Below are 12482 nucleotides of genomic sequence, written 5' to 3' on the forward strand. Positions count from 1 at the left end.
TATTGCCGTCAGGCACAGACCCTGCCTTGCACGCCCTTCTTTGTGGTATAACAAGCGTATTCAAATTAAGACCAGTCAGACATCCTGAATCAACTGTGTTGCAAGGTGTTTGGGATTATTCTGGAGTTTTGGAATTGCAGATGGTTATGGAACAGTTCAGCACAGGACAGATCTTTTGGCCCAAAATGTTGGGCCACCCTTCTAGCCTTCTCCAAGATCAATCCACCCCTTCACTCCCACTTAGCCCACCATTTTTCTTTCATCCATGTGCCTTTGACTCTGTTAAGTCCCTAATGTATTTGCCTGTTTGCCCCTACCACCAACCTTGGGAGAGCATTCAATGCTACGTTAGGGGCATTCATCACTTTGCATAAAAAAAAAACTTACCTGACATTTCTCCCCCCACCCCCCATATACTTTCCTCCAATTCACCTTAAAGAATCATGAAACTCAATCTGATAGAAGCAACACTATCACAGTTGTATACATACCAATGTCCTGCTCAACTGCCTGATACAAAATTCCCTTCACATGGACATCTCGAATTACCTCCTGCCAATCATAAATTAAGAAGCTTGTCAATCTTCATGAAAATGCTATCAAGTATAAATATTAAGATCCAAGGTTGGACTCACCTGCAGCTCCAAAATGCATCAATTAATTATTGAACGAAACTAACTTGAAGCCAAGTTCAAAGATAGAATGAACAAAACCCTGAACTTTGCACGATAAGAATCAGAATCACATCAGGTTTATTATCACTGCCATATGTTATGAAATGTTTTATATATTTATCCACATATATAAAATGAGGTGCAAGAGGAGAGTAAAATCGTGAGCATTCATTGGTTCATTGTCCATTCAGAAATTTGATGGCAGAGGAGAGGAAGCTGTTCCTGAATTATTCAGTATGTGCCTCCTCCCAGAGGTAGTAATGCGAAGAGGGCACATCCTGGGTGGTGAGGGTCCTTAATGATGAATGCTGACTTTTTGAGCAGGCTGAACTTACAACAGCCTGCAGCTTTTTCCAAACTTGTACTGTGGCCCCCTCCATACCACATGATGATGCAACCACTCAAAACACTCTCCAAGGTACATCTGTAGACCTTTGCTAGAGTCTTTGATGACATACCAAATCTTCGCAACTAGCTGTCCCACTAGCTCAATACATAATCAAGCAAGTTCCTATCTATAGCAAGGCACAGGGGCACAGCCGTCTCGAAGCAGAACCAACCAGGGTTCAATCCTGATGGCAGGTGCTGTCTCCGTGTGGAGTTTACACATTCTCCCTGTGACCACACTGACTTGCTCCAATTACTCCCGTTCTCTCCCACATCCCAAAGACATGAGAGCTGAGACCACACTGAGTTCTCCAATTACTCCCGTTCTCTCCCACATCCCAAAGACATGAGAGCTGGGACCACACAGACTTGCTCCAATTACTCCCATTCTCTTCCACATCCCAAAGACATGAGAGCTGGGACCACACTGAGTTCTCCAATTACTCCCGTTCTCTCCCACATCCCAAAGACATGAGAGCTGGGACCACACTGAGTTCTCCAATTACTCCTGTTCTCTCCCACATCCCAAAGACATGAGAGCTGGGACCACACTGAGTTCTCCAATTACTCCCGTTCTCTCCCACATCCCAAAGACATGAGAGCTGGGACCACACTGAGTTCTCCAATTACTCCCGTTCTCTCCCACATCCCAAAGACATGAGAGCTGGGACCACACTGAGTTCTCCAATTACTCCCGTTCTCTCCCACATCCCAAAGACATGAGAGCTGGGACCACACTGACTTGCTCCAATTACTCCCGTTCTCTCCCACATCCCAAAGACATGAGAGCTGGGACCACACTGAGTTCTCCAATTACTCCCGTTCTCTCCCACATCCCAAAGACATGAGAGCTGGGATCACACAGACTTGCTCCAATTACTCCTGTTCTCTCCCACATCCCAAAGACATGAGAGCTGGGACCACACTGAGTTCTCCAATTACTCCCATTCTCTCCCACATCCCAAAGACATGAGAGCTGGGAGGTACTGTATGGTACTGAGCAGCACTGTAAGCTGGTCTAGGCATCTGGGAGAGTTTGGATGGAGTTCATGAGAAGATTGAAAGAACTGATACAATTACATCAGTTAAAAAGACATCTAGGAAGGTATATGGATAGGAAAGGTTCACAGGGATATGGGCCTATGGGCCAAAAATAGGGAAATGAGATGAGCTCAGGTGGGCAACTTGGTCAGCATGAATGTGCTGGGCTGAAGGGCCTGTTTCTGTGCTGTAAGTGACTCCAATAAAATAAACATTGAGGTTAATGTAGAATTAGCGCAAATGGGTGGCTGACAGTTTTTACCCCATTATCACTGTGTTCATTGCTAGAGAAGGGCACAGCAGCGTAGTGCTTAGTGCAATCATTTTACGGTGCCGGCGATGACTGATCAGAGTACATTTCCCACCGCTGTCTATAAGGTGCTTATACAGTATGTTCTCCCTGTGACCGTACGGATTTCCTCTGAGTTCTCTGGTTTCCTTCCACATTCCAAAGGCATACATTTAGGGGACTTGTGGGCATGCTATGTTGGCATCAGAAGCGTGGCAACACTTGCGGAATGCTCACAGCACAATCCTTGCGGATTTGACAAGAACGATACGTTTCACCATAAGTTTCAATGTACACGTGACAAATAAACATTTGGTTTATTTTTGGTGCAGATTTAACTGGCTGAAGGACCTGTTTCTATGCTGTTTCTCTCCCTCTGACTCTATCAACCCATTTCTATAGCTTGCATCTTAAGTGGACCAGCAATGGAAACAGGTTACGTTGTTGCTTAATAGCTCCAGTGACCCTGTTTGATCCTGACGTGAGGCGTTCGCTGCATGGAGTTTGGTTTCCGGTAAGATGGCAGCGCACTCGGACACAGTGTCTTCTACGGGGCCAACCAAAGGTGTTATAGTCTTTTTATGATCGCAAGACCCTGCTGGACATTAAGAACTTAAGAGTACTGCAGGTCTATTGCATTGGCAAGTTGCTCGTTGGTGGAGAAACTGAAAGAGTTGGATTTGGTGTGGTCATGCTGTTGCCTGCGTCAGAGAGATGTCGCTGTGGGGTGTATGAAGGAGGTGTACAGTCTTATAGCAAGTGATCATTTCAGTCGCTTTTCTTGTGATTGCAAGACCCTTTTGGACATTGTCAATGTGGAATGCTGCAAGTCCAATTCACTGGTTTGTTGGCGGACGGAAGAGGCTGATGGTGGGAGGGCTGTGTGGTCTTGGTTGTAGCGAGGACTAGATCTCAAGCTGTGGTGTCACCCACTTGCAGCCTCCCAGGAGACTGGCATCGGAGTCAGTGCACTCCCCCAGAGTGCAGGAGGTGGTGTGGATAGTGTTTGCTTGGCAGAAGACAAGAGGCATTGCATTTGACTGCAGACTGCTGCAACACTCGTGGACTCAGGGACTTGGACTATATATTTTTTGTGTAACTGCTTTTTACTGCTGTCTTGTATGTGCTACATGTGCCTTGTGCCGTGTGTGACTGCAGGTACTCCGTTTTGTACTTTGGCCCTGAAGGAATGTTATCTCATTTGGATGTATTCATGGGGATTCGTGTATGATTGAATGACAATTAAATTTGAACTTGAGTTTGCATGTTCTCCTTATGACCATATGGGCTTCCTTCATATGCTCTGTTTTCCACCCACATCATATAGGTTGCGTATTATTTGTCCTCTATACATTGACCCTGGTGTAGGTGTATAGTAGAACCCAGATGAAGGGCTTATTGGTGATGATTAACTACAGGGATCTAAGAGAATGGGACTGATGCCATTGATTGGACAGCCAGCATAGCAGGACCTACAATGGGCTGAATGGCCTCATAACAAAATACAAAAATAGCTAATAAATTGAGACAATAATGACATGCTAGAGAAGTGAAAGAGCAAGGGCAGGTATTATGAAATCTTACCTTGACATCCTTGTAAACATAAACTGGCTCAAAGTCAATATTCTGCTTGATAAAATAGTCATTGACACAAGAGAGCAACGTTAACTCTGGCAGCGAGAATATGTCCATAAATTGCTTCATCGTAAATCCATGCGAGCTCTAGTTAAATAAAATCGCTTAAATTTATTCAAAGAGAATGACTTGCATTAGACAACACAGCTAAAAAAATTTGGTGGGGGGGGGTGAGTGAGGTGACGATATGTCTCTACCAAAGGAGAAGTAAACCGCTCCTTCCCTCCATTAGCCTGCAGGTCACCCTTGGACAATGTGTAGCACCTGCTTAGCCCCCCAGTCAGGGTCATGTGAAGCCATGGGAGCAGGTAGTGGATGGTCGTATGAGCAGCTAGTGTACATCACAAGTCCTGCTTATGTGACCACGGATGCCAGGCAGACAATCTCGGAAGAGTATTGATAATAGCTGAGTTCACCCAGCTTGTAAAGACACTGCCCAGAAAAAGACGATGGCAAACCGGTTCTGTTGAAAAATTTGCAAAGAACAATCATGGTCATGGAAAGACCATGATCACCCATGTCATATGACATGGCACGTAACGAACGAACGAAACAAACTTTATTTTGAAAGGGTCACAAAATGAAAATGCCGGCCAGTGGTATAGTGGCGTCAGCACTGGACTTCGAGGCGGATGGTCCCGGGTCAATTCCAGCCGGCTCCTTGTACACCTTCCATCCATGCCGGATTGAGCATCGAGCTAGAGGCTCAGCCTCGTAAAAAAAGGTCAAGTACTACAGAAGCAGCAAAAATGCCGCCTGATGCACCACAAGGCGCGAAGGGGAACAACAAAATTAACTTGTTAACAGTCCAAATCAATCTTCACTTGTAATCACCCGGCTTCAGAAGTGCAGACACACATCTGTAGCAAGATGCTTCAACATATTCAAGGTGGTGGCCTGTGTAACGCTTTATAGCGCCAGTGACCCAGGTCCATTTCAACTGGACGGAACAAACTCATTGGGCTGTATAGACATGGTATCATGCTGTACGTCTAAATAAAATAAAGTTCTGCTGGGATTTGAATTGAGTGAATCCAGGCTCCCCACCCCCTCTGATAGATCAGTAACCCAACGTTTGTTGCTACACTTTTGATGGCATTCAGCCTCTGATATTCACACATGGGAAAGGCTACAGAAGTGGCGAACGCAACCCAGTCCGTCCCCACATTTACATGGACCGCTGCCACATGTCAGAATGAAGGGTCACAGATGGGTAGGGTCTAGTGTTGTGTAAGGGCCAGACCACCCGAGATGGAGGTAAGGTAGTGGATGGAGCTATGGTAGAAGATTAAACATGATCTTGCTCTATGGTGGAATAGGTCTGAAGGGCTGCCAGCGACCCAGGTTCAATTCCCGCCTGTGCCTGTAAGGAATTTGTACGTTCTCCCTGTGACTACATGGGTTCCCTCCGGGAGCTCTGTTTGCCACCCACGCAAGAAACATGGGTTAGTAGGTTAGATGGTCACATGGGTGCAACCGAGTAGAGCAGGCCCATTGGGCTGAAAGGGCCTTCTACCACGTTGTATCTCCAAGTAAAAAAATCAATAAAATTTACCTTGCCGTAAAAGTCACTCATATGCTCCAAAGGAACGTGAGTCCCTTCATAGATCTCGATGACTTGCTCATCTGGAACTGGTCTTAACCCCCTGTAGTTAAAATGAAAGTTAGCACCATTAGTGTGGAATGTCTTTGACTGGACCAAGGCAGAGGGCTAGAACTCCACTAGGTAGCTAGCTGCCCTCTGGCTGTCAAATCTATCTACATTCCTTTAGAAGGCAAAGGGCCTTCTATCACCCACGTGGGCAGATGGGACCAGCTCGCTGAGAAACAGTCGGTATGGATAAGTTGGGCCAAGAGGTCTGCTTCCATGTTATATGACTCAATTCACCCATATTTCCACCTAGCTAAGTAATACTCAAAATCTGCCCTTTGTCTATGTTAAACACTGCAGATTCAATGATTTAGAGTACATTTATTATCAAAGTATGTCTACAGAACACAACTCTGAGATTCGACCTCCCACAGGCAGCTACGAAACACAGAAACAGCACAGAACCCATTCGAAGAAAACATCAAACACCCAAGGCATGAGAAAATAACAAATTGTGCAAATGGCAAAAAGCAAGTGAACCAAACATCAAACCAAGAGTATTCAGTTTATTCAGCTCAGCTCCACGCCGATGGCCAACGGCAGGCCGCAGAGTCAATAATCACGGAGGCACCTCAGTCCACACCGATTGCCCCAATCAAACAACTCAAAACCAGCAATAATAGAGTAACCTGAACCCAGAAAGACAAGCAACATGAACCTTAAAGCCCCCCAGAACAAGTCCACAGACACGAGCTTTGCCAATCAATCCTCGCAACATGGAACACAAGACTCCTGCACTTTCCTCCGACAGCAGCTAGCAAGAGGGAGAGGAAGGCCGGTCAAACACAGGCAGACGGCCACACTCCACTCTTGCCTCCATCGACTTCAACCTTGCCTCAATCGGACAGAAGCACTGCAGTCGATCGTCGGCTCGCACCTTGTGTCCAGGCCCCTGGGCCACCAGGTCACACACTCCTGAGACATGGCAATATTTTTAAGGCCAAACTATTAATTATTCTATTAAGTATAATTTTTTCTGGAGTACGATCACTGCAAACTGCAGCATGTAATTTCCCTTTGGTTTTTGAACCGTTCATACAACTTGACGTTTTTGCAGTAGTCTGAAGCGTTCAACAAACTGGACTCTCAACAATGCAGATGCAGCCACGGTGGCCATTGCTGGAGCAGGCTTGGGGCCGGATCGAAACCGTGAGCTGGATTTAAACAGCGGGCCGGATTGAAGCTGAGGGACCCAGGCCAAAGAGGAAGAAATTAAAGAAAGTTAAGCACCGAGCCAGATTTAAGATTAAGACGATGAGGCTGAGAGTCAAGGACGTGAAGTCTCACTTGCCTCAGCGCTGAACTGGCCTCTGCCTAGGCACTCACTTTTGGGAACTCTGTGGTCCATGCTGTGTGTATTAGTTATTCTGTTTGCATGATCTGTTCTTTTCTCGCACATTGGGTGTTTGGCCGTCTTTGTGGTGTGGGATTTTTCATGGATTTTATTGTGTTTCTTTCCTTTGTGGCTGTCTGCAAGAAGATGAATCTCAGGTTGTATATGGTATATATACTTCAATAATAAATGTTCTTTGAAGTTTGTCAACGCACATCGGAACAATTTTGTGTCAACAGTCCGAGGATGTGCTAGGGGCAAGAGTTGCCACGCTTCCCATGCCAACATTGCACACCCACAACTTACTAACCCTTACCTGTAATTCTCTGGAATGTGGAGGAAACCTGGTCACCTGGAGGAAATCCATACAGTCATGGGGAGAACGTACAAACTGCTTACAGAGAGCAGCGGGAATCAAACCTCGATTGCTGGCACTGTAAAGCATTACACTAACCACAATGCTACAGGCCACCCTTAGCGTTGTAATACCCAACTTGAATTTGATACTTATATTCACAAAATTTGAGACACAGACACACTTGGGCAGAGAGATTAAGCAAGATAACCATTCTATAAAGTAGCACCTGTACACGGTTCCCAGCTGCATGTAGTGAAAGGCGTCAATCTTCATCACAATTCCCTGAAGCCAAAACAGAAGGAACACGACAATATAAAAAACAGAAGCATGAAGTCAGTTATTTAGCCTCTTCCACTTGCTACACCATTCATACTAGTGAAATATTTAATATGCCTAATCTGACGAAGGGTCTCGACCCAAAACATTGACTCTTTCTTCCTCTCCATAGATGCTCCAGCAGTTTGTGCGCGTTGCTCTGGCTATCCAACATCTGCAGAGTCTCCTGCCTCAGTGTGCACCTTTCAGTAAACTATGCCCATCACCTCCCCCTGATACCCCTCCTTTTCTTTCTCACATGGTCCACCATTCTCCTCCTTCAGCCCCTCACCTTTTCCACTTATCACCTCCCAGCTTCTTACTTCATTCTCCCAAGCCCACCCGCCCAACTCCCCCCCCCGTCACCTGGTTTCTCATATACCCCTCTCCCTCCCTCCCACTTCCCAGTCCTGGCCCGAAATGTCGACTGTTCATAAATGCAAGATTTTGTGTGTGTTGCTCTGGATTTCCAGCATCTGAAGAACCCCTAGTATTTAATATGCCACTGTTATAAGACTACTAAATAGCTGTCTAGTACGATACGTTGGATTCCTAACCTCACAATCTATTTGTTAAGATCTTTCATTTTATTGTTTCATTTTATTGATCTTTCATTTTATCTGCACTGCACTTCCTCTGTAGCTGTTACACTTTATTCTGCAATGTTATTGATTTACCTTGCTCGACCTCAATGCACTGTGTAATGATCTGATCTGTATGAACAGTATGCAAGACCAGCTTTTCACTGTATCTCAGTACATGTGACAATAATAAACCCATTCCAACAAGATTATAGTTGATTTCTTCTCTTAGTATCCTTATGCGTTGATTCATTTAATATTCACTACCAAGGTTGTGACATTGGTGGTGAGAAATACTGTATGTAGGGGTGGACCGGGGTCAAAGGTCAGTGGGGGAAGAACAGAGGTGGTCCGTGAGAAAGGTGGGCAGGGGAGTATAGAGAGATAGCCTGAGGGGGGATACAGAAAGGTGGTTGAGGAGGTAGGGAGGGGAGATGCGAAGCATTGGGCTGAGAGAAGATATGGAGGAGAGAGTGGAGAGCAGGAGAACAGAGGGTCGAGCAGTGGAAAGAGAGGGTTGGGGGAGGGTGTGTGAACCAGTTACAAGGAAACCTAAATGCTGGCAGGTTCTTGATTAGAAAGGTCATCAAAGGTTACAACAAGAAGGCAGCAGGATTGAGTTGAGAGGGAAAATAAATCAGCCATCATCGAATAGCAGAGCAGATTTGGTAGGCCGAATAGCCTAATTCTGCTCCTATATTTTAAAAGCCACATAAATATCTGCAGATCTCTGAGGCATAAAGATTCCAACGAATCACAGCTCTGAGTAAAGGAATTTCTCTCATCCGTCCTATCCTCTATCAAGACGGACTCCCACTTTACCCTCTTCAGCGTTCAGTCACTAACAGCAGCTCACCACCCGCCCCCCCACAAGTTATTTTTAGCCTTGAACACATGCAGGGAGTGGCAGAAATCTGGTGAAAAGCTTATCTGCACAATGTCACTGACAGTGAATGGAGCCAAAGCAGGGGAAATCAAGATTAAGTTTCATAGAGTGACTCAATAGACAGACTACAAAAAGCTTTCAAAGATCATACAACGGGACTGAGAAAAATAATAGTGCTGAAAAATTAACACAGAGCTGATCATCCAAAGTTCCCTTTCGCAACAACATGCCTGCTAGTTGACAGGCCAGTAGGATCAGGGAGAGAAATAAGTACAAGAAATACTGCAGATGCCGGAAATCCAAAGCAACAAAATACTCAGCAAGTCAGGCAGCATCTATGAAGGGGAATGAACAGTTGACATTTCAGGCCGAGACTCTTCTTCGGGACTGGAAAGGAAGGGGGAAGATGTAAAAAAGTGGGTGGAGGGGAGGGAGGAGAGCTAGAAGGTGATAGGTGGAGCCAGGTGGGTGGGAAAGGTAAAGGACTGGAGAGGAAGGAATCTGATGGGAGAGGAGAGTGGAACATAGGAGAAAGGGAAGGAGGAAGGGCACCAGGGGGAGGTGACAGGCAGGGGGGATGAGGTAAGAGGCCAGAGTGGGGAATAGAAGAGTGGAAGGGGAGGGAATTTTATTTAAACTGGAAGGAGACATTGCTATTCATGCCATTAGGTTGGAGGCTACACAGACAGAATATAAAGTGTTGCTCCTCCATCTTGACGGTGGCCTCATTGTGGCACAGGAGGAGGCATGAATCGACATGGCAGAATGGGAATGGGAATTGGAATTAAAATGCTTGGCCACAGGAAAGTTGCATTTTGGGTGGATGGAGTGCAGATATTTGATAAAGTGCCCTTCCACCCCCAGTTTCTGACGTGTTTCACCAAGGCAGGTAAAATAAACAGTAAAATAAGCCAAAACCCTTCATCAGGGCTGGAAAGGAAGGAGGTAAATGTCAGTACAAGTAGCTGTGGGGAGGAGGAAGAGTACAAGCTGGCAGGTGATAGGTGAAGTCAGTTGAGGAGGAAGGTGGGTGGGTGGGTGGGAGAGGGGGGGATAAGTGACAACATTTTGGGCTTGCTGAGTTCCTCCAGCATTTTGAGTGTATTGCTCAAGATTTCCAGCATCTGAAGATACTCTTGCGTTTGTGACTGAAAGTCATTATACCTTTTAAAGTCATTCTTTTATAAGGAGAAGCCATGGTTGCCAATTAGTCCTGTACTGAAGCAGTCACACAGGTGGATAACGGTCAGCCACACAATTTGGATAGCAGGGCAGCACAGTAGTTAGCGTAATGCTTTTACAACACCAGTGATTTGGGTTCAATTCCACCGCTGTCTGTACCTTCTCCCCAGGACTGTGTGGGTTTCCGCCGGATGCTCCCGTTCCCTCCCACATTCCAAAGATGTACGAGTTGGTAGGTGAATGAGTCACGTGGGGGTAATTGGACAGTGTGGGCTCATTGGGCCAGAGAGGCCTGTTACTGTGCTGCATCTCTGAACAAAATTTAAAGAAGTTTTAAAAAAAGTCAAATCACTAACCTTTTGCACGTCATAGTGAAGTCCACGTATCACAAAGTTTGGATTGTAATCATAGCTCCGCAGATCTTCTGGATACTAGGGATAAAGGAGACAATTCCATTAGAGCATGGAATATCTCACCCTGCACTGAGATTGCTCCAGGAAAAGAGCCAACACGGACTGATGGGCCGAATGGCTTCCTTCTGTGCCGTTAGCATTCTATACATGATGACTAAACCCAGCTCAACCTCACCAACATCTCCCCTGCCAACTTAAAAGCTGTGTTGTCTGTCAAACAGTACAGAGTAAGGATCAAAGTTACATTTATTATCAAAGATAGTTAGATACTTTATTGATCCCCAAAAATTACAATGTCACAGTAGCATTACAAGTGCACAGATATACAAATATTAGATGTGAAATAAGAAAGAATAAAAAATAAGTTACCTTAAAAACAAGATGTACAAGATTCACAAGTTTACACTGATAAGATGGTAGCGCAAGAACTAACTACCTTAATATTATACAGTAATGGGTGCACATTCACACCGTCCAGATAAGAAGTGACGGTGGATTGCACAGCATTGCACAGGGGGTCTGCGATAGCAGGGTGTGGTAAACAGAGCTTAAACAAATAACAGTCTAACAGGAGGAGGTCATCATTTCTCCAACTATAGGTTGACTCATAGAGCCTAGTAGCCGAGGGCAAGAATGACCTCATATAGTGCTCTTTGGAGCAATGCAGTTGTCTCAGTCTATTACTGTAAGTGCTCCTCTGTGCAGCCAAGGTGACATGCAGAGGGTCAGAAACATTGTCCAGAATTATCAGAATTTTCCGGAGGGTCCTTTGTTCTATCACAGCCTCCAGTGTGTCCAGTTTGATTCCTATAACATGCCAGCCTTTCTAATCAGTTTATTGAGCCTGTTGGCATCACCCGTGTTGATGCCATTGCCCCAGCAGAAGATTGTAATAGTGACAACAGACTGGTAGAACATGTGAAGGAGAGGCCTGCATTCTCCAAAGGACCTCAGTCTCCTCAGGAAGTAGAGGTGACTCTGCCCCTTCTTGTACACAGTCTCTGTGTTGGCGCTCCACTCAAGTCTGTCATTCAGATGTGCCCCCAGGTCCTCATCACATCCACATCCTCACCATCGATAGTAACAGGGAGCAATGCAGGCTTAGTCTTCCTAATGTCCATCACCATCTCCTTTATCTTACTGACATTGCGCTGCAGATGATTCAGCTTGCGCCATTCGACAAAGTCCTCCACCAGGGCCCTGTAGTCATCCTCCCGTCCTCCCTTTATACACCCAACTATTGCTGAGTCATCAGAGAATTTCTGCAGGTGACATGACTCTGTGTTGTATCTAAAGTCTGAGGTATACAGGGTAAACAGGAAGGGAGCCAATACAGTCCCCTGTGGGGCCCCAGTGCTGCTTATAACCATGTCTGACACACAGCTGTGAAGCCGCACAATCTGTGGTCTGTCAGTCAGGTAGTCCATTATCCAGGATACAATGGAAGTGCCAGCCTGCATGGAATGGAAATTCTCCCCCAGCAGTGAGGGCTGTAGGTATTGAAGGCACAAGAAAAATCAATAAAACATGAACCTCACAGTGCTGCCCAGCTTATGCAAATGGGAGAAGGCTCTGTTCAGCAGGTAGATGACAGCATCATCAACTCCAATGTGCTCCTGGTAGGCAATCTGCAGGGGATCGAGGGCTGATCTGACCAGGGGTCAGAGGTGAGCCAGGACCAGCCTCTCCAGGGTCTTCATGATGTGTGAGGTCAGGGCCACTGGATGGTAGTCATTC

General features: G+C 45.8%; 1 protein-coding gene across 1 annotated transcript in view; it reads right to left on the reverse strand.

The window, feature by feature from the left end:
• The window catches only part of nt5dc3 (5'-nucleotidase domain containing 3), a 74840-nt gene that overhangs the window by 20792 nt on the left and 41566 nt on the right, over positions 1-12482 (reverse strand). Inside the window, exons 3-7 of the mRNA XM_063058394.1 lie at positions 10689-10763; positions 7595-7650; positions 5582-5672; positions 3976-4113; positions 492-552 (exon numbers count right to left, since the gene is read on the reverse strand). Coding sequence (XP_062914464.1) covers positions 492-552; positions 3976-4113; positions 5582-5672; positions 7595-7650; positions 10689-10763 — 421 coding nt within the window. The remainder of the gene's footprint in view (positions 1-491; positions 553-3975; positions 4114-5581; positions 5673-7594; positions 7651-10688; positions 10764-12482) is intronic.

This window comes from Mobula hypostoma, chromosome 9 (assembly GCF_963921235.1).
Source record: "Mobula hypostoma chromosome 9, sMobHyp1.1, whole genome shotgun sequence".
Taxonomy (NCBI): domain Eukaryota; kingdom Metazoa; phylum Chordata; class Chondrichthyes; order Myliobatiformes; family Myliobatidae; genus Mobula; species Mobula hypostoma.